General features: G+C 48.3%; 10 protein-coding genes across 10 annotated transcripts; 5 read left to right on the forward strand and 5 right to left on the reverse strand.

The window, feature by feature from the left end:
* Nucleotides 1-604: 604 nt before the first annotated feature.
* Nucleotides 605-2,055, forward strand: GIQ15_05109 (phosphoserine phosphatase; the record flags this gene model as incomplete). Its single annotated transcript, XM_033552526.1, has 3 exons — nt 605-1,315; nt 1,374-1,631; nt 1,687-2,055. 3 exons carry the CDS (start codon nt 605-607, stop codon nt 2,053-2,055), a joined length of 1,338 nt encoding a protein of 445 aa, XP_033406256.1.
* Nucleotides 2,056-2,121: 66 nt separating this feature from the next.
* On the reverse strand, nt 2,122-3,354 carry GIQ15_05110 (lipoyl synthase; the record flags this gene model as incomplete). Its single annotated transcript, XM_033552527.1, has 1 exon — nt 2,122-3,354. One exon carries the CDS (start codon nt 3,352-3,354, stop codon nt 2,122-2,124), a length of 1,233 nt encoding a protein of 410 aa, XP_033406257.1.
* Nucleotides 3,355-3,830: 476 nt separating this feature from the next.
* GIQ15_05111 (WD repeat protein) lies at nt 3,831-5,597 on the forward strand (the record flags this gene model as incomplete). The annotated part of the gene is made up of 2 exons (XM_033552528.1): nt 3,831-4,172; nt 4,227-5,597. 2 exons carry the CDS (start codon nt 3,831-3,833, stop codon nt 5,595-5,597), a joined length of 1,713 nt encoding a protein of 570 aa, XP_033406258.1.
* Nucleotides 5,598-8,092: 2,495 nt separating this feature from the next.
* On the reverse strand, nt 8,093-8,950 carry GIQ15_05112 (deoxyribose-phosphate aldolase; the record flags this gene model as incomplete). Its single annotated transcript, XM_033552529.1, has 1 exon — nt 8,093-8,950. One exon carries the CDS (start codon nt 8,948-8,950, stop codon nt 8,093-8,095), a length of 858 nt encoding a protein of 285 aa, XP_033406259.1.
* A 1,476-nt stretch (nt 8,951-10,426) lies between these two features.
* GIQ15_05113 (uroporphyrin methyltransferase) lies at nt 10,427-12,202 on the reverse strand (the record flags this gene model as incomplete). The annotated part of the gene is made up of 3 exons (XM_033552530.1): nt 10,427-11,413; nt 11,468-11,805; nt 11,869-12,202. 3 exons carry the CDS (start codon nt 12,200-12,202, stop codon nt 10,427-10,429), a joined length of 1,659 nt encoding a protein of 552 aa, XP_033406260.1.
* A 777-nt stretch (nt 12,203-12,979) lies between these two features.
* Nucleotides 12,980-14,720, forward strand: GIQ15_05114 (26S proteasome non-ATPase regulatory subunit 12; the record flags this gene model as incomplete). The annotated part of the gene is made up of 5 exons (XM_033552531.1): nt 12,980-13,066; nt 13,124-13,180; nt 13,238-13,474; nt 13,560-14,048; nt 14,115-14,720. The coding sequence occupies 5 exons, from the start codon at nt 12,980-12,982 to the stop codon at nt 14,718-14,720; spliced, it is 1,476 nt and encodes a 491-aa protein (XP_033406261.1).
* Nucleotides 14,721-15,007: 287 nt separating this feature from the next.
* On the reverse strand, nt 15,008-15,955 carry GIQ15_05115 (dihydrofolate reductase; the record flags this gene model as incomplete). Its single annotated transcript, XM_033552532.1, has 1 exon — nt 15,008-15,955. The coding sequence occupies one exon, from the start codon at nt 15,953-15,955 to the stop codon at nt 15,008-15,010; it is 948 nt and encodes a 315-aa protein (XP_033406262.1).
* A 4,649-nt stretch (nt 15,956-20,604) lies between these two features.
* GIQ15_05116 (uncharacterized protein) lies at nt 20,605-21,462 on the forward strand (the record flags this gene model as incomplete). Its single annotated transcript, XM_033552533.1, has 1 exon — nt 20,605-21,462. The coding sequence occupies one exon, from the start codon at nt 20,605-20,607 to the stop codon at nt 21,460-21,462; it is 858 nt and encodes a 285-aa protein (XP_033406263.1).
* Nucleotides 21,463-24,344: 2,882 nt separating this feature from the next.
* GIQ15_05117 (uncharacterized protein) lies at nt 24,345-25,577 on the forward strand (the record flags this gene model as incomplete). Its single annotated transcript, XM_033552534.1, has 1 exon — nt 24,345-25,577. One exon carries the CDS (start codon nt 24,345-24,347, stop codon nt 25,575-25,577), a length of 1,233 nt encoding a protein of 410 aa, XP_033406264.1.
* Nucleotides 25,578-26,914: 1,337 nt separating this feature from the next.
* GIQ15_05118 (40S ribosomal protein S27) lies at nt 26,915-27,407 on the reverse strand (the record flags this gene model as incomplete). The annotated part of the gene is made up of 3 exons (XM_033552535.1): nt 26,915-27,097; nt 27,203-27,265; nt 27,405-27,407. The coding sequence occupies 3 exons, from the start codon at nt 27,405-27,407 to the stop codon at nt 26,915-26,917; spliced, it is 249 nt and encodes an 82-aa protein (XP_033406265.1).
* Between the last annotated feature and the right edge of the window lie 548 nt (nt 27,408-27,955).

A 27,955-nucleotide genomic window follows, 5' to 3' on the forward strand; every position in this document is an offset into this window, starting at 1 on the left:
ACCTGTGAACCTGTAGCTGTAGACCTGAAGATCAAAGAGGAAGTGGCAGAGGCCAGTGGCGCTCGTGTTGGGCTACCGACGGCCTCATCCTCTCTGTAACTGCGCATCCATGCTTCATCCTCATCTTCTTCTTCCCATCCATGTCGTCCCTTTTCCATCCATGTTTCTGATATCCATGCCGTTTTCTGCCCCTTCTCACCGGCGTTGGCCGCGTGGGCCGAGGCTAAAACTTAAAGGGGCCACGTGAGGTCACTATATCGTAGCCTTATGTCATCGTGACATAGCTGACATAACTATGACATAAGGGGGGTGTGGGTTATACTTTTTATGCTTCATGTTTCCTTCTTGCGACAGACTTGAGACTGCATATACGGATATCCCAGGCGACACAGCTCTCTATCTGCTTTGCAAGCGGTATTCCGGCTAGTTGGGGACGGACGCTCAGCTTGACCTTGCTCGCCTTGACTTGGCCTTTGACCTGGCCACCTCGACTGTAGGACCTTGACCGACCTGCGACATCGATCGCTGTCTGCTGCCTCTTTGGTCTCACCCCCGAACACACTAGCACATCAAAATCCTGAGACGCAAGAGGGTATATACGAAGATGGCAGAGCGAGCGCCGCCTCGTGGCTCCCGCCCCAGTCTCCGCAACACATCTCTCTCCCTCTCCTTCATCCACGATCACCAGCAGTACAAACCCGCATCGCCGCCTACCCACCAGCCCGAGCTTGGCGCCTCCATCTCCGGCACCTTGGAGGACTCCAGGGTGAAGGAGAGCGGCATCGTACACTCGCTGTTCGGCGACGCCCTCACCTCGCTGCCGGCAGACACGCCAAAGCTCGTCGCGACCCTCTTCTATGCCGGCCCCTTTGCGACTCACTCGGCCCATCCGGAGGCCACCGAGGATGGACCGCTCGAGCCGGCTGGTCCTTCTCTGCCCCTCGATGCCCTGTACGGCTGCCACGTCTCCCAGCTGTGCCTTACAAGCTTCCTTCAGACCGTCGAGGGCCTCTCTCATCCGTACCGCCGCATGACCAGCTCGCATAGATGTCTGGACCGGCAAGAGAACCCTCGCGTGGTCGAGGTCACCATCTCACCCTCGCCCAGTGGGGAGTATCTCTCCTTCGACGAGCTGCGGAAGCACGAGAGTATCTGGCGGTTCGAGCGGGCATGGAACGTCGAGGTCGTGCTGCAGATGGAGAGCGTCTGGAGGAGGTATAAACGGTTGGCCGTTTTCGACATGGATAGCACTCTCATCCAGGAAGAGGTTATCGATGAGATCGCCAGAGTTATCGGGGTAGAGAAGGAGGTTTCCGTAGGTCTAGACAAGCCTTCACTTAGTGTAGTCCCTAGGCTAATATTTTCGCGCTTAGGAGATAACCGCCCGCGCGATGAACGGCGAACTCGACTTTGCGGCCTCGCTCAAGGCCCGTGTAGCTCTGCTCAAGGGGACGCCAGCAGACGTGTTCGAACGGCTAAAGTCTGTCATCACCATCTCGCCGGGTGCACTAGAGCTGTGCACGGCGCTCAAGAACCTGGGATACAAGACCGCCGTGCTAAGTGGTGGCTTTCAGCCACTGGCTGACCATCTGGCAGATCAACTGGGCCTGGACTATGCAGTTGCAAATCACGTACATATACCCTATATTCTGTACCTTGCATAGGTTAACTAACTGATGTGTGCAGCTCGTAATCGACGAAGCCACCCAGACACTCACCGGCGAGCTCTCACCAGACCACCCCATCGTAGACGCGAAGCAGAAACGCACGCTGCTTCGCGCCATCGCCGCAAAGAACGGCATAGACATGTCTCAGACAATTGCAGTAGGTGACGGTGCTAACGACTTACTTATGCTAAAGGAGGCGGGGTTGGGAGTCGCGTGGCGCGCAAAAAGCATGGTGCAGCTTGAAGCGCCGACGAAGTTGAACGGAGAGAGTCTCGAGGATATCTTGTATCTTCTTGGTTTGACTGAGGAGGAGGTTCACGCCTTGATGGTGAGTTCGCCCGCGGACGAGCCGATGAAAGGGTTGACGATAAGGGAGCGGACCTCGTAACATCTAGGCGTAGCATACACTCTAATATACACACTCTCTCCATTTTCTCATCTCATTCCATCTTCCTTACAACACGACATCCTTGACATCTCCAACGGCTGCGGCCGCGCCCTCTATCCTCTCCTTCGACCTCTTCTTCAGCACGTTCTCAATAAACGCCTCTCCGGCTTTATAGCTACTTCTCACCAACGGGCCGCTGGCACAGTATAGGAATCCCATCTCCATCGCCTTCTCCTTCCACATATCAAACACGTCGGGCCTCACGTACTCGTGCACAGCCATGTGTCGCTTCGTAGGCCTCATGTACTGACCAAACGTAACAATATCGACCTGTGCCGCACGTAGCTGCCTCAGCGCATCCATCGCCTGATCCTCTGTCTCGCCTAGTCCCAGCATTATACTCGTCTTCGTGATAAGGTCCGGCTTCGTCGCCTTTGCCCCGCGTAGAACGGAGAGCGACTGTTGAAATGTCGCTCGTCTATCACGTACAAAGGGCGTGAGAGCTTCGACCGTCTCGACGTTGTGAGCATATACATCCAGCCCGGACTCGGCCATGAGTGCCACCATCTTCAGATCCCCCGAGAAGTCGCCCGTAAGACACTCGACAAGGATATTCGGAGCCTTCGCCTTGATCCGTCGTACGGTCTCCGCAAAATGCCTCGCTCCTCCATCTACGAGATCGTCTCTGTCCACGGCCGTCATAACGACGTACCCCAATCCCCATCTCGACAGTGCCTCGGCCGTATTCTCCGGTTCATGCGGGTCAAGAGGAGGAGGGGTGCGGGAGGTTTTGACGCTGCAGAATCGGCATCCACGGGTACATGTGTCGCCCATCAACATGATGGTAGCCGTCGCCGCGGCCTTGGAGTCACCGCCCCAGCATTCGGAGATGTTAGGACATCGGGCCTCTTCACATACCGTGTGCAGGTTTAGGCCTCGGAGGTCGTTCTTTATCTTTTTGTATGATGAGGAGTCCGGGATGGATGTCTTGAGCCACGATGGGAGACGGGTGATCTCCTTCTTCTTTCCGGGAGGTCCCACGAGGGCGGTTTTGAGGGCGTACGCTTCGCTGGGTGGGAGAGGGGGTTCGTTGCCCCCGCCTACGAAGTCGGAGAACGAGGGTCCCTTGTTCAGCTTGTCCTTGAATGTGGTTGGGGCTCTTTTGGGGGTGGGTTTTGTGTCTCCGATGGTCGATTCAGGGTTGGTGGTTGCATATGTTCGGCTGCTGGCTATGGATCTGAGCACTTGAGAGCTGGCCACGCGCATGCGGGCGGCTGAACAGACTGTCTTTGATGCCATAATGATGGTATCAATGCTGTGTTGGAGTTTGTATGACTGACCGTCGGCGCTCCGGGAAAAGATCGAGGATTGTAGTTGAAATGGCGTGGCTCTGATTGGCGGATTATAGATTTTCCACTATGTTCCTGAGGTCCAGGCCAGGCACAGCGTGAGGCTCAGTCGATGGCCGCTGGTTTAAACATATATATATCGCCGGGGGTATATGTTATGCTCGAGTATCAGTTCGTCTTCTTCCCCAGGTTTTGTGCATGAAGAAAGAAGAAACCTTGAACTTTTTTGCAGAGACGGAAGAACTGATTGATAAGATCTAGATCGGATCTTATCAGCGGACCTAAGTTTCTCCGGATAGCCGGCGCAAACAAAAAATAAAAAAGGGAAGAAAGAAAGATGCAAAAAGCCGAAGGAGCTTTTTGAGAGTGGACATCGCGACTCATACACCGGCTACCAGGTCAATATAGTGCTGGCTCTCCCTCCTGATGCTGTCCGAATCCTTTGTCGCGTCGTTGCTGACCTCCAATTCCACGCACTCGACCTCCGCCACCCTCAAAGATGTCGGCATCTGTGTGCAGGAGTTCAGACCAAACCCGTCCCTCCAGCTAGGTTTCAAGAAGAGCACGACAGAACCCAATTGCTTGGCTGTGAATAAGGGGCATATCTTTGCTGTGCAGGCGGGGAAAGCTGTTGTGCATGTGTATAGTCGTGAGAGAAACAATCATGAAGCTACCGTGCCGTTTCCGGAGAGGATACGGAGTATTGCTCTTGTGGGGGAGGGGATACTTGTTCTAGGGACAGAAGGGGGGAAGTTGATGCTCTGGGAGGTAAGTAATTGGTCAATTCACGTTCCATTACTTCGTTGCTAATACGTGGAGTAGGTATGTACTGGGAGACAAGTAATGACGCCCGCAACCCATCTACAACCTGTTACATCTCTTGTCGTTGATCCAACAAACAACTTCATCCTGTCCGGCTCAGAGGACTCAAACATCCATGTCTGGTCCCTGCCGGACCTCATATCCTTCTCCAAACCGTCATCCGCCGACCAGAGCCTCTCAGCATCCTACTCTCACTCCCCAATCAGAACGATCTCCAACCACGCCACCGCCATAACGAGCATAGCGGTAGGACACAGCATAAACCGATCGAACATTGCTATATCGACCTCTCGGGATGGAACTGCGGTCGTCTGGGAATACCGAACGGGGAAGATCCTACATACCTACCTCCTCCCTTCGCAGCCCCTATGCCTGGCCGTCGACCCTGCGGACCGTGCATTCTATGTTGGTTACGAGGACGGCAGTGTCCAGCTGGTTGATTTCTTCAAAACCCAGTCCGTACAGCATGTCCTTCACGACGCAGACCATCAAGCAACACCCACCCAGCTACCAGTTGGCGACAAATGGCTCCCTCCATCTTCCGAGTTAGGTGCGACAATTTGCTTGTCACTATCGTATGACGGAACAAGCCTTTTATCCGGCCATAGGAGTGGTGCCGTGGCATCCTGGGATGTTGGCAGGGCGAGATATGGAGCATCTGTGGCAAGCCTTAACTCGCCCGTCACCAACCTACATATGCTTGAACCCACAGGCCTACCCCAGAAACCTGGCAGGGTCACTATCCATCAAATTGTCAAGCCACGTCTGGATCACGGCCTGACCGGCGGGCAGTCCGCCGTAGACGCAGTGCCGGCCACATACCATGTCAACGTGCATTTAAACGCATCATATACCAAACCAGAGCCTTCTTCATCAGTACTACATGACTTTTCAGCTACCTTGTCTCATCCGTCCTTCCCTTCTTCCCTCATATCCGAAAGCCTCCTTGATCTCTACTCTTCCTCCGAAAATACTTCCAAGAACAGAACAGCCCTCCCCATCCAGATGGAAACCTCCTCTCAACCTGAGAGCAGTGCTCGCATGGAATCATTAGAGGCAGAAATAAAATCCTTGAAGAAGCAACTTTCTACCCAAAAATCCACCCACCAGTCAGATGTGGCGCAAATAATAAAATTGCGCGACCACAATGCCGAGCTAAGCGACCTCAACAGCGAGCTACTCAGTCAGCAACAAGCAGCAGAGAAACAACGAGCCGAGAAGCGGGTAAAGCTTGAAGAACGGGCCCGCAAGAGGCGAGAAGCTTGGTTTGAAGCAGAGAAGAAGGGGCATAATGGCGATAAGCTGATGAAAGATATGGAGTCGGAGGAGGATTCGGAGCTAGAGTCTAGCGATAATGAGATGAGCGATTAGATTTTATCTCTGCCTTCTTTTACTATTTGTTTAAAAGCAATATCAGGATATATAAAGGAAGGATTTGGCGTTGGGGATAGGACTAACGTACAAAATTAATCGGCTTTTCCGTTACTTACTATTTCATTCCTAGACTACCAAGAAACTATCTCTTCATAACCATTGGCAGGCTTGTTTAGTCAAAGGCGGTACCCTTATTTTTGCAAGAAAGCTTAGGGTCGTAGTTAAATGCTTGATTAGAAGTAGGTTGTGACTATAAAAAGAAAGTAACTGCAAAAAGGAAGAAAAGAAAACCAATTTTTTTTTTTTTATATTTCCGAGGTGGACTTGACCTGGAGTTGAGGCAGAGGCGATTTTTGTCTTAACGTCAGGTTAACTATCAGCTCTCCGAAATAGCTCGGAATGGCATAATAAATATGCATTCCTTACATTTTCTGTAATCCAGGGGTTCCTCCAAGCAATATCATGGGCTAGTAAACAAAGTGCTAACCTCTACCACCACAAACAACAGGCAAGGAAGGTTGTACAATTAGCTTCCGTTAACGTCGATAATCAATGTGGATAATCTTGATATCATGTTTCATGAACATCATCACCGTCTGAAGCCAGAGTTTTGTTAGCAGTGAAAAGAGCCATGTGCACACGTGATGAAGGAGAGCCCTACTTTGTATACCAACAACCTCCGCCTCCTCAGGAACAACACAGGAATTCGATACCAAGGGAAGCTAAGGATTGCAGCCACTGTTGCAATATATGGAATCCCTGATGAAAGCCTGAAACAGAGCTCTAGTATGGGTGATGGTGGTGTCTCTGCTGGCACTATCACTTTTTTTGGACGTGGCTTTTTCTTTCGCTTTGGCAAGAGGTTTTTGAAGACATTTTGCCTAGGAAGAAGAAGATGTTATTCTCTTGTTCAGTTAACAAGCATGATATGTTATCACTTACAGCCATAGGATATCACCACTCCTGGATTTAAGGATTACTGGCATCTTTTGATCCCTGTTGGGTCTCACTGTCTGGCTGCTGCTTGTCTGTCATCTGCTCACTGGATTGGTATGGCCCAGTTGTTTTTTGAATGTGAAAAAGATCATACCAACGACTAAGCAAGATGGAAATTCACTCCATCCAGGCATTGGGAGTTATATATCTCCTAGGGTTCGAGAGCCCGGCTTCTGAACTCCTTTTCTCATACCACATCATCAAGTCATCAAGTCTACATCCATTTCTTACACAATTTCCGGTTCCATATTAGCATATCACTCTCATATACTAAGGATACAGGAGATCAAGCTCTATTATTACTCGCATCGACACTAGCTGAACTGCCCCAGGGCCCATATCAAGGTATTTCATTCGGTTTACCCCATGCATTCTTTGCGTATATCAAGCCAAGCTGATATAACTGTGAAAGAAAGGATATCACTACATCATTAAAAAGCCGGAATATACCTCATCATAGGTTTAAACCGTCCTACTCTCAAGGAAACAATGAGCACCCCGCGTAACGAAGCTACGATGCGACCCGGCTTTACCATGATCTATAACTTAGCCGCCACAAAGGCTGCTGATTTGCTCCATATAGGAAGAATTATACTCGCTTATATGATTTTGGAAATTGTTAGTTGGATGATGGATATTTCATCCGCAATAGTACCGGCTGAGAGAATACCTGGACACCCCGAGTTGCCCGAGGAGCCCCCTAGTTCGGCAAATATCCCCAATATTGGAACCCCTCCACCTTACCGTCAAGAGTGTGAGGGTGAATCAGGGTTAGATTCTACGCCTGAAAATGTGTCTTGGATAATAGACTACCCTTCAAACCCTCCATCACATTACTCTAGTTCCTCATCTTCATTACGCTTGGCCAACTCCAACGTTATTCCAACTCTTGAAGCGTTGTGGGCTGATTGGAACCCGCAACCGGAGGCAATGGCCTCCCCTGGCCGGCCAACCACTCCAGGTATACTGGAGACCGCTTTATCTAATGACACAAGCTCGCTCTGGTCGAGCTCAGAGTCCGATTCGGAACCGAGCCAGCCTGTGTCATCCCAGCCAGCCTTCCCCGAGAGCCTACCATACGTATTTACTCCAACTGGGGAGTTGGAAATGAGCGATGTTGAGTGATAAGATACTGGTAGGTCTAAGGGACAAAAGGCCTTCCTGTTAGCCCTTACCCAGGATAAGCTAAAGGGCTTACATATATCCTTAAAATATAGGGGAGCGCCTCATTTTTATCGTTTATTTCCCCCTTAAGGCTTCAGTGATATCCCCCTATATATCGATATTTTTTACCCTCTTTCCCTTTCCTTTTTATCATCTTTACTACGGGTAATACATACCTCTAGGTTGATCATCTGTTGAAGGAAACATAAGAATAGAAAGGATCTTAGAGATTAAGTGACCAAATTGATATTGAACTTCCATTTAGTCCTAGGTGCTCGGCCAGCCAAGCCCCTATATATATGCCCTAAAAGATCTGATCTGCTTATCCCCCCTTAGTAGCCATCAGCTTTCGTAGAATCGGCGCCCACATTTCCACCACCCAGAGCCTCCTTAACGATCTTTACCCCAGCGCTCGCTCCTATCCTTGTTGCGCCGGCTTGGATCATTTTAACGCAGTCAGCTGCAGTCCTGACTCCGCCGCTAGCCTTGACCTCCACAGCGCCGTTCGAGCAATGTTCAACTGCAGCACGCATCAAAGCAACGTTCTCCGCGGTCGCTCCAGCCCCATTGAAACCGGTACTAGTCTTGACGAAGTTTGCGCCAGCCGCGCACGACAGAACGCACCCCGCAATTATCTCATCCCTGTTAAGATGCGATGTCTCCAGGATGACTTTGAGTTTAACTTCCGGCTGTTTCTCCTTGCTGGCGGTCCTAACCATCATAACGGACTGGAACGCGTCACTGAATCGACCGTCCTTGAGGAATGGATAGTTTATCACCATGTCAAGCTCGGTAGCGCCCTTTTCTAGAGCGGTCCTGGTCTCAGCTATCATCTCTGGAATAGGGTGGGTGCCTTCATGGAATCCAATGACGCATGCGACTCCGATGTTTGTTCCTTGTAGGTTTTCCACTGCCCGCGACACCCATTCCAGTCTAACGCAGACGGTAGCGAAACCATATTCTTTGGCCTCGGCGCACAGTGCATCTATTTGGTCCTGGGTAGCTGAGGTAGCCAGCAGGGTATGGTCTATTGTTTTGGCGATGTCGGTAGGTGCAGGCTTAGAATACTGAGAAACGTCTATGGGAGCCGCGAGGGCAGACCTTGCGCTCTGTATCAACGCTCTCCATTCGCCGTTTGGCCGTGATATTAGCTCCATCAACTCAGTTGCTTCTTTTGACGGCTCCGCCATTTCGAATTAGATCAATTGGTATTGCACTTGACCGTGACAAGAGGGAGGATGGGAAGAGAGAAGAGAACTGTTGTCGGTGCGACGATGGCCTCTCTTTGTGAGGGGGAACATGAACTCCCCCACCTTGTTCTGTTACCCAAAGTGCTTGACCACGTGACACCTATACTTCGCGATGCTTCCCAAGGTTGATATCCATGGATGTCTACGAATTCTCAATTTAACGTGCAGGTTAGCTATATTGTACTCCACCAGCACCTCTTGGTTACATTGATAAAAGCAAACCCATCTTATGCCGTTTCAAGGGGTAGTTCGGGCCTGCGGAAAGGGGCAAACGGACACGTCGATCTTAGGCAGCTATTTTAATATAATAATTTTCCCATTCGTGGCTCGTCCTCGTTTAAAATTCCTCCTATAGCACCTGTATATACATATATGTCTCATCATTGACAGCTCTTACATTCTGGTCCGCGGACATCGTCCACTCTGCCAATTCGTTTCAAAGGGCCACCGGCACCTCCTCCGCCGCCGCCACCACCCCTTTTGTCACTCCCGCCTCCGCCTCCACTTGGACCCCTGCCAGACCTATATCTAGGGTCACGGTTTGCAGGATTCTTAACGTTGAACTGTGAGGCCTCAGCGGCAGCATATGGGGTAAACTAGTGAAGTGTTAGCAAAACGGTACCTTTTGAACTTCCATTTCGCCGTCCTGGAAATAACAATGCTCCAGGGACGGAAATTGATCCATTCTGTCCATTCAAGTCCAAAGCTGGCAGACCGGGGTATCACATACTGAGAATAGGCTGACAAAATAGAGGCCTAGAAACATATATACCGCATAAAGAAAGCGGCGTGCCTTGGCCGTGAAAGGTGGGCTAGACCGCAAGAAATGTTAGATGACGTTTATCCTTGTAGATATAACCGCTTAGAAGGTATATAGCAGATATCTACCTTTCCAGTATCTGGCCATCAGACACGTATGGCTTATTGAATGACGACATGCTGGCACGCTGCTTCTGTAGATCCCAAAGCCTAAGAAATATTTGGGCGCAAGGCTTCGGTATGAGTATAGGCTGCGACTATATCTCCTGCAGTGTTCCCGGGTGAAGCAAGCTGGATATTCTGTCGATCTTCAAGGAGAAAAGAAAGCTGCGAGGCTCTTGGATGCGCCTCGAAAGTCCTGTCAGTTTTAGGTTTAGGGCGCGTTCTAGCTTAGGCCTCCATATTAGTCATCATTTATATGAGTAACATCACGTGTTAACTGTTGACATCCTTACGACGTCAACTTCATCGTTAACAGAAACAGCATTAGATGTTATTATTTACAGAATCTAAAGAGATATATCATGTCAGCGTTAGAAGGCACCTCTATAGACCTAAGAATTTGTGTGGATCGAACCCCAACCATGGTATATTTTACATAGAATGCACAAGGACCACCTTTGTCGAGACATGCAAAAAGAAGCTATACATGTCCAATTATGCATCCTGAATTCCTCCCAATGCCGTGATGGTATCCAAATTCATGTCATTATTGAGGCCGTCCAGCGCCTTGAACCCATCCTCGACAACCCACTTCTGGTCCGTCTGATGGAGGACCTCGCAGCTCTTACCAACCACAAGGAGACCCGGTGGTCTCGAGCCTTCCTCTTGAACAGCGGAGCAAACATGTTCCAACGTTGACCTGATCACCCGTTGATCAGCACAAGATGCTCTTTCTACTACAGCGCAAGGTGTATCCTTGGGCCACAAAACTCTGGGAATAGTGGGTTCCCCCTTGTCGTCGACAGGATGGACCGTCATTGATTCAATTAATGACTGTAGTCGGTGTAATGCCATCAGGAAAACTACCGTTTGGGTTGAAATATAACCCGGTGGAGAGGGTGCTGCCCCATGGCGGCCTGTTCCAGTGCATATCAGAACTTGATCTGCAACTCCTCGATGGGTGGCCGGAATATCGGCGAATAAGGGTGCACTCAAGGCACTTGTTATTCCCGGAAGGACTATGGGCTCGTAACCCTTTCTTCGAAAGAAGGAGAATTCTTCGGCACCGCGTCCGTAGAGATATGGATCTCCTTGTTTGAGCCGGAGCACAGTTCTACCTGCTGATAAGCCTTCGGACGCCAATACCAGGAGCTCTTCTTGGGCCTTGTCTGCATTGCCGGGGAATTTGCGTGCAATGTGGACTTCTGTTCTTCGCGGGATGAGGTCTAGCACGGCCGCTGGCACAAGTTTGTCCGATAATATAAGATCGGCGCTCTTGATGGCGTGGTATGTTGCGCGTGTTAGCAGATCAGGGTGACCAGGCCCAGAACCAGCTAAGATGATTTTTCCCTTTTTCGACAATTGGCCTGCACCTTTACCGCTGGTGACGGGACACTTGTCAGCCCCATACGCAGCAAGCATCTTCTCCACATCTGAGAGGGTTACGCTTGCAAGCTGACGAAGGGGCCAATATTCACATATCTGTGAAAGCCAGCGTATCCTTCTCGTTTTCGATGTAGCCGCTTCGTCACCTACCACCAACGTGTTGAACGTATGTTTCTGTGCAGTCGAGTCGTCAGAATCATCCTCAAAGTGATCCTTGTCTGCCTCATTTTCGATAGCGTCCTCTTCCCAGATACGTTTTCTTAGGATACCCAAATTGCCAACAGCTTCTCCGAGGCCAGATGGAAGGAAAGAGGCAATCTCTCGCCTTATCCGAGAAGCTAATGACCCTCCTTTTCCTGATGTCGTAACTCCAATATGCAGAGGCCCATCAGAATACGTTGAAAGTAATGTGAAAGAACATAGTTCAGGCGCATCAGCCACATTTACGGGGATGCGCAACCTCCGACACAAATTTGATATATGACGGCCTACACTTTCAAATTAGAACTCGAAATAGGAGTTTGACGGTAAGTATATGGGGTTATTCATACTCAAGGGATTTGTTCTATCCAGTGTCACGAATACAGCATCAACCACATAGTCTACCTCATCTCTACCCAATGTAGAGAGGTCGATGTCTTGGAACTCCCGCTGAATCCACTGGACCCGCCCAGCCTCGACTCTCTCAGCAAGAGTGGATGGAAGCTTGGTTTCGGACGGGCAAATCAAGATGGGCCTTGCTCCTGCGTCGAGGGATTTGGTACAGCGTGTAGCTGCCAACGGATCAGATCCGACTATCAAATGGACTTGTGAAGTTGCATTTACTGCAGTCAGGAGTGGAATTCGCCTCTGGCAGTCGATGGACGAATCCCTCATCGCGGCCATTTAAAAGAATGCAATTTGGCGCCTCTCCGGAATACTGACTTCAAGTTGAATGGTAATGGGAAGCTAATCTCGGAAAATATATGTCGATAACTTAAAGAGCGTAAATGATGAGAGCATGAGGCAAGACAGTTGCAACCATGGGCGAGGTCCGATAAATAGATTAATGAATGGATTAAAGGCTGCTAACGAGTTCATAAAAGAGTCGTATCTGATAATATCTGTCCTTTGCACGATGGCCGATATATTGCCTCCTTTCGGCTTCAGATCTTAAAGTTGGATATCAAAATGGTGATCTATACACTGGCTGGCGCCATGCAGGGATGGGTATGGAGGCGTGTATGCCAGTCAAATATGAGTAGAGCGGTATATCAACAACAGTTATACGATAAGTTCGTGATGCTTCCTTTCCCTGTGCTTATATATATCTTCTCTTTGCCTTTTGTTCATCCTTTGGGTCGATTGCGTGATTATTTCCGGAAGTGGGCAATAATAAGCGCGCGCTTCCATGGTTGAATATTGGTAAGCATAACCCTTTGCCGCCGATGTTACATAAGCACTGCCAAGGCCTCCATCCGACGCTTGTTGATGCTCAAGAAGGGAAGCTGGAGCAACGCAGACGAGTTAACTTGAGAGCTCTCCAGACAGCTACACGCAGTTCCTTTGTATCCAGCTCTGAAGAGACGCTGTTTCATTCTCTGTTGCTTCATCTCGAACTGCCACATTCTCTATATCTCGCTCTAACCCTCAAAAAGACACCAGGTCAACCAGACATCCATCATGTCGGAGGGCACGCTGTTCAAACCCGACAAGGACTTTACGAAGGACGTTGACCAACAGATTCCGGAAGCTGAAGCGCTTGCTAAGGTATGATCTTCTCTTTTTAATCCAGCTGGTTTCACTGTTAACAAACAATGTCCGCAGACCAACGTACAAGGCGCACTTGACAAGCTCTTGTTGCTAGAGAAGCAAGCACGACAGGTATAGGATACATTCCACGATGCCATACCAGTACAAGATTTTAACTGAAGATTCAAGGCATCCGATCTCCCTTCCACCTCGAGACTCTTGGTCGGCATCGTCACCATTTGCAAAGATGCCGGTGACTGGGACCTGTTGAACGAACAAGTTATCGCTCTCTCAAAGAAGCATGGCCAACTCAAACAGGCAATAACGAAGATGGTCCAGGTGGTGATGGAATTCCTGGACAAGACTCCAAGCACGGAGGTCAAACTGTCCTTGATCGAGACGCTGAGGACAGTCACTGAAGGAAAGGTTAGACATGAGCTCCAACCACATCTTTTAACGAGGCTCACTCATGTATGAATGAATGCTAACGAGATAATTGTGGGTTTACTAGATTTTCGTCGAAGTTGAGAGGGCACGAGTAACCCGCGCGTTATCCGACATTAAGAAGAGCCAAGGCGATATCAATGCTGCTGCGGATATCTTGTGCGAGCTGCAGGTGGAAACCTTTGGATCGATGGCTCGAAGAGAAAAGACGGAATTCATTCTAGAGCAGGTTGCACTTTGCATAACAAAGAAGGACTGGACACAGGCCAACATCCTCAGCCGCAAGATCACCACGAAATTCTTCGCCCGGAAACCCAAGAGGACCCCAGAACAAATCGAAAAGGATAATAAAGAAGCTGAGGAGAAGGAAAAGAAACGCAAGCCTGATGATCCACCAGTCGAGAAGCCAGATGATGTCACAGATCTGAAGCTCCAGTATTACGAACAACAGATTATCCTTGCAAACCATGAGAGCAAGTATCTTGAGGTTTGCAAACATTACAGACAGGTACTCGACACCGCGTCTGTTGAAGAAAACCCAGAACAGCTACGTGCGGTAAGTCTCCCGTAAAACACTTCCCCAGATTACCATTGCATACAGAAGGCTAATTAGACCTTACAGGTACTCCAACGGGTCATCTACTACGTTATTCTCTCACCCTTTGATAACGAGCAGTCGGATCTCCTGTACCGTATTCAAGCCGACACACGAAACTCCCTTGTTCCTGTTGAGGCTCGACTTATCAAACTCTTCACAATTAACGAACTGATGCGCTGGCCCATGGTCGCTGAGCAATTCGGGCCCCATCTCTGCAGTACCGATGTGTTCGACGCCACCACCAACCACACTGCTGACGACAAGCCATTCCAGCGCTGGCAAGATCTCCGAAAGCGTGTTATTGAGCACAATGTCCGAGTTGTTGCCAAATACTACACACGCATCGAGATGGGCCGCCTGACCGAGCTCCTCGATCTGAACGAAGAGGAGACTGAGAAATATATCAGTGATCTCGTCACTTCGAAGACCATCTATGCTAAGATCGATCGCCCAGCCAGACTTGTCAACTTTGCGAAACCACGCGACGCCGATGACGTGCTGAACGAGTGGAGCAGTAACATGAAGAGCTTGCTCGGGTTGTTGGAGAGGATCGATCATTTGATCACCAAGGAAGAGATGATGGCTCGAATCCTTCCGTCCAAGGGCTCGGAAAGGACGAAGGCGCGTTGATAGACATTTTCGTTAGCGACCTACAGAATATCAAAGCGCATTGATGTGTATAACAAACAATATGCTCATAGACAGCCGCCTTTGCCTAATGATATTTTCTTCTACATGATATCATATCCCCATCCCAAGTCCGTTTCATGCTATACGTAAGTAGCGAGTAATATAGTCATCAATGCTCTATCCCATGGCCGCCTAGTCTAAGTGGTCCATCATATATACATCTAGGGGCAAATATGTTCTATCTATATCTTGCAATTGGCCATAGCTCTATGCTGCCGTAAACACCGTTAAAATGGAACATCCATATGTTCAACTCCCACGCCGTCGTCCCCTTTGCCGTTACCGTTACCGTCTAACCCTTCCAAGTGGAGTCTAATGAACTGCACTGCTCCATCTAAGTATGGTCTTTGGCTAGGCAAGAAATGACCACCAGGATGCCACAAAACCTTCCCATCTGACTCAGGGTTCCCAGCACAAGATTCAATTAACTTCCTGCTCCGCGTTTCCTCCACGATCATATCCAAAGTACCTAAAACATGTAACACTGGAGTTTGGATCTTGGGCTGCTCATAAAAGGCCCGATACCGGGTTCCAGGAGCGATGAATCCACCATAGCAAATTGCAAACTTCATTGGAGGATGAGCTATATCGGCGAATGAAGATGGAAACGGGATTCCAGTCACCATCTTCTTATCCCCTGTATCTTGTGGTGGCTTTTGAGGATTCTGTTGACTCCCACCCGGAAGCTGCGCGACTAGCTGTTGCTGATTATTTGCTGGGTCCGAGAAGTAGGCGAACGCTTTACTCCGATCATGCTCAAGCAAACTGGTTACCATGGCTGCTAAACATGCTCCCTGGGAAAATCCAATGACACCATCGAACGGTCCTTCGTCTACGAGTACACGGGCGACCGTTGCCAGACCTTTCTCTAGTCCAACATATTCAGGTGGATCGATGGAGTCCGAACGACGCCACCAGGCAAAAGCTTCGGGCTTATCTTCAGCTGGAGTACCGCCGTTAGAAGAAGACGGTGTAGAAGAGGGCGTGAAATTGGGTATATCAGACGGACTCAGCCCGATGGGCCCAGACGGGTATGATAGCGTAACAGAGTAGGTAGGTAGATTTTTCTGGATGTGTTTTTCCAGGGCCCGGGATTTAGCATGGAACAACGAGCCAGACTGGGTGTATCCATGGAGCATAAGAATTCTAAGCGGTGTTCCTGTTGATTTCGCCATGGCTCTTGATTTCCCGGCTCAGTCGGTAGATGATCCGGGAGATGTCCTCGGGCGATTAAGCCGATGTTATTTTTCAAGCAATAAGAGCAGCAGCTGCTCTAGTCCTAGGAACTGTAGCGGGACAAAAAGAGAGGTCCACGAATGTCCTAAGCGTTATTGTCGAGGTCACTGTTCGTCCAGGTGCATCTTATCTCAAACCGCGGAGTAACGGAATATCTATTATCCGTCGGCCATATTCAGCTATAAGGAAAAGAGGGCATAAAGGGTCATCGTACTCGAACCTGGAGCAAAAAACGAAGTTGCAACCAGGTTCCGGTGCTATTCACGATGATTAGGTTATTGTAGCCTCTTCGCTGGTGCGTAGATGGCTTGATATCCAGTCAGGCTCTGACATAATCCCAGCGAAGAGCGGAACATCTATTTTCCAGCTCAGGCATAGAAATAAGCAAAAAGGGAGTCATTGGGGTTCGAACCTGGGGCAAAAAAGAAAAAGCGAAGTCAGAACTTGGTTCCCATGACAGATATTGTTACTAGGTTATGTGGCCTTGTTCGCTGGGATAAAGAGGGCGCAGTGTTGTCTTTCTTCACCATCTTCCTTGTCGGAGACCAAAAGCGTCCATTGTAGATATCTTACGTAATGCGGCTCAACTTCACGTGATTAACCCAAATTTAGGTGTGTGATTATGTAATCAGGTCAGCTCGTTGGTGGGCGAGTTGTTTGTCGCATGTGAAAGGTCGAACTATCCAGGACGAAGAGGACAACTCGACAGAACTGAACGTCTATGTTGGCGCATACCGGTGAACCATAGAGAAGAGCGTTGCCGAAGGTGGTAGATAGGTGCTTTGGACGATCGAGCTGCTGGTCCCGGACGAATAGGAGAATGACAAGTGCGCTAACCTTCCAGCTTGTTCAACTGCAAAGGTTGGTTTATTGAGAGTGACTGGTGTGAAGGTATGTTTTCAATTGGGGAGCTATACTCAGGGATACGCTTTCTAACGGGCTCTCGTAGGCTATAACCATGGAGAAGTACTCCCAGTTTCGGGATCGAGGTGCGTGGTTGAAAAGCCCAAATTTGATCATTCTTATAGAGGTTGGTACTAAAGTGCCGGCATCATACAGCGTCGGGCATCGCACCGTTTCTACCTGTTGTTGGACATCCTCCGACTATATCTCTTTTGGTTCACACATTTCTATTCATCGTACGCTTTCCACTGTTAATATCGGCATGCATGGTCTATTTTTGTGTATTGCAGTGGCTTCCAATCGGGAGTTTGGGGAAGAAGGTATCCCTGTGGACAATATTAGGAATACCCGGCATATGGTGGGTGGACTTGCAAATTGAAGGCGTGAAGAGAGGGTAAGATAAACTGTATCACTCCTAGTTACCGTTATTTCCGATCACCTGTTTACATTAAATATTTAGATCACTGGCCAAGCATCAGCAAACTCGACTGCCAGGGCCAGGAACCATAATCGCCTCTTCTTTCACCAGCCCAGTCGACGTTCTCTACCTAGCAGCAATCTTCAACCCAATCTTCACAGCTTCATACCCATCTACGCAAAAAGTGAAGCAGGTTTCCCTACTCCAGGCAATTTTCCGCGCCTTTTCTTCACCGGAATCAGCACCACCCCAAGATTCCAGGGCAGATCTAACGGATATAGCAACTTTGATCAAACAATACCCTAACCGCTGCATTGTTGTCTTTCCCGAATGCACTACCACCAATGGCAAGGGTATTCTAGAGCTCAGCCCTTCGCTCTGCTCGGCGCCGCCATCAGCAAGGGTTTTCCCAATCAATCTTCGCTATGAGCCGGCTGATATTACAACGCCAATCCCAGGCTCATATGTAAGGTTTATCTGGAATTTACTGAGTAAACCAACACATTTCATCCGGGTGAGGATTGCAGAGAGTATTGTGCGGGGCAATACTGTGGATGTTTCATTACAGAGCCTGGGTATCGAATCTGATACTCCGTTAAATCTTGAGCAGCAGAAGTTGATTTTCCTTGTTGGAGATTCGCTTGCTCGGCTGGGGCGCGTGAAGAGAGTTGGCTTAGGGGTTAAACAAAAACAGGAGTTTGTGAGAATGTGGGATACAACTAGAAAATGATTCAGAGCAGGTGTCAATAATGAGGGGCACTACGGGAGTTGCAATGCGGTAATAATATCAATTCAGTCTGTTTTGCATTGATTTTCTTAGAAGCTTGGATAAGTAAAAATTCCTTGGAGTGTTCCGTGGATAGGCCCCAAGAACCCCTTTCATAGGGATAAAGGGGATTTCAACACGGCATTCGCTAGAACAAATGAAACCAATTATCTCATGACCTCCTCAGCTCACTAGATTAGGTCGTTGTGAGGCGATGCATTTATTTCTTTCCGCCGGGAGGAGCGTAGTTGGAGCCTCCCTGGCCATTGTTGTAGTAGGTGCTGCCATTGGGGTTGCTGTAGTAGTACGATCCATCGCTACCAAGGATATATATAAGGTCAGCATCTATCACGAATCTATAGTTTCAATAAACTGCTTCAAGGGAGATAGCTGAACATCCAATAATCATTTTCTTCAAGAAGAATTAGCAGAAGGACGATAAAGTACATACGTGTTGGAGTAGTGGTAAGAATTGGAGTTGGCGGCTGAGGAGCCATAGTCGCGAGCACAATAATGGTTACCCTATTCTCGGTCAATAGTACGCTCAGGATATGACGGACAATGCACGACTAATCAGTTTATGATACCCTCTAAGGGCCTTTTGGTCGGCATAGAGCTCCATGCCCGATCAAGATATCTGCACCGACAGAAGTCTAGATGCTAGCACAGAGACAACTTGCTCTACAAGTGGTCGGATTGAGAACATATCAAATGATATATCCTCCTTTTCTAGGGGGAATTCCATAGGATCCGGAGAATTGAGACTCAATGTCATGGACAGTACCAACCTGGTCGTTTGTTCCGGATGACTTGTACGTATACCCTCCGTTGCCGCTGGAGTTGCCACTAGAGTTGCTGCTGGAGTTTTTTTCAGGCATCTTGATAGATCGTAAAGTATCCTCGACAACACAGGTGAGAGTGTATAAACTGCTGTAGACTTGAGGAAAGATGAGAGCTAAAGAAAGAGGAGATAGAATCAAGAACAAGTGAAGCGAAGAGGGCACTTCTGGCCCTTTTATCCGTCAGGTTACGGTGAATGATGAACGGAGCGGGAAAAGGAGAAGTTACTCCGTTTGGTCCACGATTCACCTGGTCCGCTCTAAAACATCCAGAAGGGCGAGCCGTGATAGTTGACCAATGTTTGAGACTCTATGGCGTCAGAAGAGGGACATCAAGGCGTTATGCATTAAACTACTTGTTCGTTGCCAATGGGGGTTCTTAGGGATATGGAGCTGGGATGCTTCCAGGCAACTCTGGAGTACTCTAGCTCGAGTTCAGGCTGAGCGTCTCCGGGAGCGTCGGAGATACGCCGGGCTTGGACACCAGTACTCCCGTATATCTTCCTTGAACAGGCCTTTCTGACCAGGTGGCAGAGACATGGTTTCGGAGCTATAAACAAGGGGTTCACTAGCCAGTTGCTTACCAACCGTACGGATATAGTTATTGTACAAAGTATCACACAAAGGACACGACTAACCGTGGGAACGATCTCTCCACCAACCGAGATTTCAGTCAGAGTTTCCACGGATAGAATACGGAGTATAAGGGAGATGTTATCCTCAAGCTAGGTAAGTAACAAATTGAATACGGAGTACGCTTTAAGGCGTGGTTTTGTTCATCTCCGTTGCTCATTATGAAACTAGGTGGAGCTGTCTCAAAGTCCAAAACGACATTTATATCAACATCATGAGAAAAGAGAAAAATCCCTCTTGTTCCAAGTCTCGATATCTACTCATGCGCCGTGGATAGGAGGATCAGTCCAGGTCGCCAGGATTTACATATTTACGTGATGTATATCTACGTGCATAAACCCCCCGTCGCCAATATTTAATAAACAACCTGGTCTTCTTGGATTCCGATTCTTCCACAATGCCTGTAAATTAATAGCACTCTTGCTATTAATATTCCCATGTTGAGAATGAGCAAGGTCTATAGACTACTACGCTGCGCGCAATGCCAGTTGTTGGGATCAATTGTTGGATTGCAGGCTTGCGGGTATTTTTCGCATATTTATATCTCATCCTGGATACACGAAATAGGCCCCAATACGCCACTGATAGACAAATATTCCAGATAGGAACCCATCCTTCGGCGCGGGCTTGGGTAAAATGTCCAATACCCACACCATATAACACATATCTTCTCACAGTGCCATGGGCCCGAGCCGTGACTAGGATATGCTCCAACTTATCGCAACATGTTCTGCGAGCATACCCCCTAGCCGACGTTGTATCCGGCACGATGCATTAGATCAAGACGATGGCGAGGGGAAGTTCTACAGATATCATGAGGGGTTTACTACGGGTCGAGAGGCCGTGTCACCCAATATAAAGATGGCGATATATCCCTTTACCAGAGCAAACACATCCCTTCTCTATTCACTTGGTCCTGGTTTAAAAACGCCCATCCAACCCTCTTTATTCATCCAGTCCTTGATTCGAAAAGCACTATTCCAATCCCCTAGTACTTGACTCGAAAAGCACTATCCTCTGTTGAACATCATGAAGATCTTCACCACAGCGCTACTGGCTTTTGCAGTCTCCTTCCTAACTGTCGTCGAAGGTAAACTCTGGGCATCCTTCCACGGCATCGGTCGCTATGTTCTTCGCGACAAAATCGACGGCTACATCACGCTCGACTGGCGCCCCACCTATCTCTCGGGCTTCGCCATGAGTAATGGCACCGGTATATTCAATGCCGTCTTTGATAGCCCCCCTCGCTACCCAGGATGGCATGTGTACTGGGATAATTCAATCGACAATTACCGTAAGGCCCTCAAGGAAAGAAAAGAGGCCGGATACCGACTTCTCCAAGTCAATGTCTATAGCGCTTTCGGTGAGCGTTACTTTACCACTAGATGGGAGCAGAACTACGACAATATCCCATGGGCAGAACTTACAAATCAGTCCCGTGATGAGTTTATGAAATCGCTCAAAGAGTACGAGGGCAAGGGCTACAGGCTTAAAAGCCTGAGCGGGTACGGCTTTAATGGAGAGCAGCAATTCGCCAGCGTGTGGGAGCAAAAGTCTAGTCTTCCCTGGAGAGCGTATGCTGGCCTGACTGCTGCCGAGTACCAGGCCAAATTTAACGAGGCGAGAAAAGATGGATATTACCCGGTGCAAATCAGCCCATACAACGTCGGGACTCAGGTCTGGTTTGCTGGAATTTTCGAGAAGGTTGATAGCAAGGCTGCTAAGCCGGAATGTCAATGGGCATTGACCTCCGACCAATATGTGAAGGTGTTTAATGATTGGAGGAGCAAAGGGTACATGCCAACTGTGGTGGAAGGTTACCTTAACGGAGGGGAGAGATACGCTGCCATCTTCAACAAGATTACTGAAACTCAAGTCTCGAACTAGTTGCAGGAGAGAAGTCTACCTTATTATAATTATTTTCCTTTCCATGAATGCAGTGTAGCTTTCCGAGTTTTACTGAATCCCCTTTTCCCGCTGTCAATCTCCATCTATGTATGTAGTTATTTTAAATGACATATCTAAATTAATTATATTAATTATCCTGGCGTCTTGAGCTACGCCGACTGTCTTTTATGGCTTGATGGCTTTAGACTTCTTTGGCTGACAGTCGAAGGCCCCCCTTATATAGGCAAATATTTTTCAGAAGCCCTCTAGTACTGTAGGTAGATATGTGTCGACTGGAACTAGAATATCGGTCACCTTCGAAGTCACGCATTATTTTAAGGAAACGGAAATATCCGTACTGTGAATAGTCTACACCCTTTGTTGTTTGTTATTTGGGAGTTCATTGTCACGGAAGGGACTTTGTGCTAAATTACAAAGTGAATCGTTGTGAGAAGATATTATTAAGGGGTATAAGTACGCCCCTTCACCTCTCCAACACTATGTCTTTTAATAATAAGAGGTATCCATTTACGTTCAAAAGTGTGGCCGTTGTGAAAGGAGAGAAGGGGCCTTGAGAAGGATCAAGCAGAAGCAAAATAGGCGAAAAACAATACCTGGTAATCGGTTGGCATATTCAGTCGAAGATGATGGAATGGCTGAAGTCGTTGCTTAGGCGGACAAAGGGACCGAATCTACAAGATGTGACAGATAATATCCTAACCAAGGAACCACAGAACGTCGTTCAGGGGGGGATAGATAGTCTTCCTATCGAGATATTGCAGTTGGTGGCTGGACAGCTGGAATTTGCGGACTACCTGAGCTTTACTCAAATTAGTGATCGGTTTCGAGGGATGTTTCGACCGGATGTTGTTGAGTGGTTGAGTGTTCATTTTTCTGAAGGAGAAAAAGCAGAGAGAGATGCGAAGCTGGATTCATTGGACGTGGTATCTTTGTCACATGTGATGGTCAAGGTGTTGCTCGGAGTGTCCCACATGCCAGCGGCTATGTCGGAGTTTACGTCTCGGGGGGGCATCATTCTTGTTTGTGCCGGTGGCAGCGAGATTGCTCTTGGAGCAGAAGTTCTTGAAATACGGCGACAGTCTGCCGGTGGATTTTCTCCTTTCACAAGGTGCGCGGTTCGATTGCAACGGGATTCACAGTTTGTTGCAGCAGACGTTCAAGGAATTTGGCGGTGGTCTAAGGGCGAGGTTTCTGTTGTCACAGGGGGCAGATTTTAGGTGGGTGCCGATGGGTGCAGAGAACCTGCTTAAGTGGCGGTTGGAGAAGTATGGCAACAAATATAACTACCATCATAATACGGATGCTCGATTTTTCGTATCCCATGCAGGGATTTCGGAGCAAGAGTTGAGACAGCTGATCCGCAGGATGCGGGAGCCGGCCTTTGTGTTCAAGTGAGCCCCTGACTGAACCACGGCGGCAGGTCTATTTGACCTTCAGAACCCATTGTGGGTAAATTGGGGGTATATGCCTCAGACTAAAGGCCACAGGAGCCACGATAGCTACTTATGGCGCCCGTCATCTCTGTCTGATCTCACATCTCTGTTGTTGATATTGACATGTCGTTGCGGTTTCTATAAACCCGTCGGGAATATGTTTATCCGTGGCTATTCGGTCATGTGACCAGAACGCGCTTGGATAGACGCGAAAGAAGAAAACATCGACAACAACATCGGCATCAATATCAATAATGTTAACCCAATGATATCCCATTAGCACTTTTATTCTTCTCAGTTAAAATATCCCATCTAGTCAATGCTATACGAAGGTTACGATCATAGTTATCCATGCCACTATGCTCACATGGACCGACGATAGTGATCTATGTATACCCATCCACCTGTTCCTATTCACTGAGAGACGCGGTGAATACCGAGTAGCTGGATAGCGACCTAGGGCTTTTCAGTCAAGTGCCAAACGCTGTTTGTCAGCAAGACGATTCCTTGATGAGAGCCAACATCGACCTATACCAAGTCTCAAATTTGTCGTGTCCTGCCGCATGGAGTGTTGTGGACAAACGCCAGACGCGTGTTCTAGAGCCCTTGATACCTCAACCTGCTAGCATTTAGCTAGAGAGAAAACGAAAGAAAGCCTTGGCTTGTGGCCAGGTTGCCTGCTATGGTACATCATCCATGGATTCTTCAACTTCTTTGGTTGTCCTCTGTGTTGCTAACCAACACTGTGTTCGCTTAATTTCTGGAATTCACCAGACTTCATTACTAGTTAAATGAAGACAAGACGCCCCATTTAGCCATCTCTCGCTTGACTCTCTTCTCTTTCTTCTCCTCTCCCTTACCTGCTTCTCTATTACCTTCACTTTAGCTCTTGAGAAAAGAAGTGAGAGCTAGCACCTTATCTGTTACATCCATGCCCTGTTTCCCCAAGTGTGCTCTAACCATATATCGACATATGCTTTTTGTCTTCTATAGGCACTGAATCAAGGTAAGGAACGCCTATCTACCCAGCACCTCGCTGCTGACCAAGTTGGAAGTAGATAAATCCTTCAAACCACCGCCATGCCTTCCGAGCTCATTCCACCCGCGGTAGCCTTTTCAATTTCGCAGATTCATGCCAATAATCATCGACTAGAGTGCCTCCTACACCTACCAGATCTTTATCATTGCAGGGTCACTACGTTAAAGGGTGGGCCTTGTCGCTATAAGGGTAGGAATGGAATAGAGCCAAATGGAACAAACCCTGGCAGACTACCAGTGTGCGGCATGCACCGTCCCTTTGCTCCATCGGCTGGACGATGCAAGGCGGTTCTATCCTGCGGCTTCGAGTGTGGGGGGCTCATCAAATGGAGCCCAGGTGAATTTAGGTTTTGCCCTAACCATGAAGATATAGCAAAGCACTGCTATTTCATGAGCATTCCAACAGAGCTGAGGTTGAGAATATACGAACAGCTGTTCCTTGAACCCCGGCCTTACAAGCTGGCACATCCAGAAAATCGTATCCTTAAAGGCAAGCGTACCAGCATATTCCGTGTCAATCGCAGAATCCACGACGAAGCCACATCTGTGTTTTACGGATACCCCAAGTTTACAATTGAAGTGGGCCCAGAGGAGGTATTTATGATGGGCGATTTTTGGGATTGGAACTATTTTAAGAACTTGGTCAAGGAAAAACCTCAGCTCGAAAAGTCAGCAGTGTCTCCATATCGCCCTATCGCCCTCCTAGGAGCTCCAAAGCACCCTCTCCTTAAATGTACCACTATCGATGTGCCTATGGGAAAGATTAACTTTTCAAAAATGAGGTCCTTCCATGTCCTTATCAACCTCGAACGTCCTCGGAAAAAAATACATATCGGCTCGACGGATTTATCCCAGGACAAAGAGACTAAAGGCTCCTTCTACATGGTTGCAGACAATGTACAAAAACTTGAATCCCTGTTGAAGTTGGTTCAACCCAATATCCACAACTTATCCGTCTCCGTCCGGGTCCAACATGGCTTCTGTTCCGAATTGGGGGATGTGCTAGGGTTTTCGGTCAACGCCCTTCGCTGGCTTAGTGGTCTCCAGTTTGTTACTAACGCGTCTATCGAAACTGTAGAATGGGGAAGTGGGTGGGATACCCTTCGATCATCTGATTACATTACAGATATATCTTCCAGTCGACAAACTCTTGTCCCTTTAAAGGGTTCTCAAGTGTCAAACGACGACATGCCAATGTATGACTTGTTCTTGAAGGAACTAGATCTCTGGAAAACTTTGGTCACCTCTACAGGTGGCCGTGCAAGCACGAGCACAATCATGCTAGCGTTTTCGAAACTCGAGAACCTACTCTGGGTATTTCAAGCGGCCAAAGTTCGTCAATTTAGAGACGACGAAAACACACTCCCAGATTTTATCTATAGGGCTAGAAATGCGCTTCATGAGGGCGACCTTAAGGGCTTGAACGCCATCTGCAGAGAGGCCGTGAAGCTCTGGTCTGACCACATTGTGGAGGAGAACAACTTGAAGCTATGCGCTTGGGGGGAATTCATAGCGTTGGATGCCCTGTCTGCGACTCGGCCTTCCACTACTCTCGACGAATTATTGGACGCCATGAGTGAGATAGGTATCAGCGAGTCGATCATACCTGATTTGCAAGGCTGATATTCACTCGTGCAACGACATCATAGCATGGGCTAGGTGGAAAGTTGATTACATAGGGATTAATTGGGAGAGGGTATTGGACGGGACCCCATTCACTTGTTCCCCGTCAATACTATTTCTCTTTTTTAGTCCTTACACAACATTCACTTAAGCTAACCACCTCATTTCTCGTTCACTTTGGTCTTTTATACCAGCCGGTTCAACCTGAGAACTACATATTAGAATTAGTTATGGTGGCTGCAATACAAACACAATTATATTAGCTATTACAAGCATACAGTAGAAACGCCCCTTTGGTACATACCCGGGATTATGTGCGTGTTCTCTAGCCCAGCTAACCTGTCCTATTATCTATAGCAGAAGTTTCATAGATACATAGTAGACGCGCACGAGCCATGGCACTTTTGATAGCCAGGTTACACCGCCTTTGAGGCTTAAAATCTAATCTCAGCCGAGGGGTTGGACATTCCTACGCAGGGGAAAAAGAGCATCACTATGTATACAGTCTCTGATTTCTTTGCACGGCTACAATAAATGAAGAGCAGAGGTGACATGTGAGGGAATTACTTCAAGGATGTCGCATCATCATCCGCAGTCATAGCTTCTGATATTGGATCGTAAACCCGGACCTTATGTCCTGGAATCGGGGCAATTAGCGTCCAGAGAGATGTAGTCCATCCAGCCCCGCAGGCACGGAGATACCAGAAGCTCATGCGCACGTTTGTACCCGTATATCATTGAAGAATTCGACCTAGTCTCCTCCATCCCTCTATCCGCAGCAATGCCGGCAACAAATATACTGAAAATCACGAGTTCGAACTTTCCCACCAGGATGCAAGACGGTCAACAGCTAGGCATTGATGCGAATGTCGAAGAGTAACAAGAAGTCAAAGTAAAGGAGCAACAAAAACAAAAGCAAAGATTCTGATTTGATTGCCAGATATCCGGAACTCCCGCCATCCATCATATTTTTTGCCAACGTATAGACACAGTCGACATGAGAAACAAGAAGGCAACAGGTGATCATCTCCATCTTCTATCTGTCTGGTATCATCGAGCAGGTTTCGAGGGCGGAAGCATGGAATTCGGGATAGTGGGAAAAAAAGAATCGACAACGAAATGCTGCCATATTGAATTAAATAAGCTTTTTCACATTTTTTGGTATTGGAGATATTAAGTTGTTGGGTTGTGGTCTGGTGTGGAAGAGAGGGGGGGTCTGCGAGGCGGTTGTTTTGTTCGTCGTAAAGAAAGCTATTTTATGACAGATTCCACTGTGATCTTTTTTTTCATATCCCGTTTTGACACATGTTTTTTTTGATTGGCGTTAGGTCATTCCTCTACTTCCTCCTGAACGAGCATCCCTCGGTCAATCTGGCCTTACCACCGGTAGGCTGGCAAAGGACGGTGGAGCATCCGGCGCAGATGACGACGGTCTGGGCGTGCGAGAAGACGGTGGTGATTGTGAAGCAACCGGGGCACTTGACGTCCATGAAGAAGGATCGGGGAGCAGGCACGAGGGTCTATATGGGGTTAAAGGGTCGAGATGTTAGATTTTCGATGTAATTTTGATAGGTCGACGGGACGGTGATATGCGACGAGGCGAGGTTGATATCGGAAGCACATACCTTGAGCTTGTGCTTGCGAGCCTCCGACTGAGGCTGCGGGTTGAGGAGGTCGACCGCGAGAACCTATTCATCGATATCCGTTAGCTTCTAGTGTCCGTCTTGAAGGCCTTTGCATGGGACCGGCGGCGGCATCAAAGGTTGACTCAGAGAGCTCATCCAGCGACGAGCATCGGCGGTATCGCCAGAAGAACAGGAGACGTACCATGATGACTCAATATGTCTTGTCTGGAGCAGAGATGTGACGGGTTGCGCTTCGGAGAGGTGGTTTGCGAGAGAGTCGACGGTCAGCGAGAGAAAGGGAGAGAGGAGGAGGACGGAGATCGTGTGCGTTGCGAAGTTGGCGAGGTTTGACCACACACAAATTTCCCTCCCTTGGCCAGAGTTTGTGCTGGTTTCGCTTAGCTAGCTTCTTCGGGTATAGTCGATTATGTAATACACTAGTCCGCTTTAGGCAGCTCACGACTTCAACTACAACAGACAACAACAAGAACAAGAACAAGATACAACAGACAAGATACAACAGACAAGATATAATAAGAGACAGAAGAGAGAAGAGAAGAGAGAAGAGAGAAGAAAAGAGAGAAGAGAAGAGAGAAGAGAAGAGAGAAGAGAAGCATATGTTTGCTGTTTAGACGGTTGTTGTTTGATATGCTTGCAGTTTGCAAGAGCAAACCACGCCTGCAACACTATATAGAGAGCTCGACCTCTACTCTCTTCTTCAAAACATGCTGCTTCGAGAACACTACTCAAGAA

The sequence above is a fragment of the Arthroderma uncinatum genome (genome assembly GCF_011692745.1).
Source record: "Arthroderma uncinatum strain CBS 119779 chromosome Unknown scaffold3, whole genome shotgun sequence".
Classification (NCBI taxonomy): Eukaryota; Fungi; Ascomycota; class Eurotiomycetes; order Onygenales; family Arthrodermataceae; genus Arthroderma; species Arthroderma uncinatum.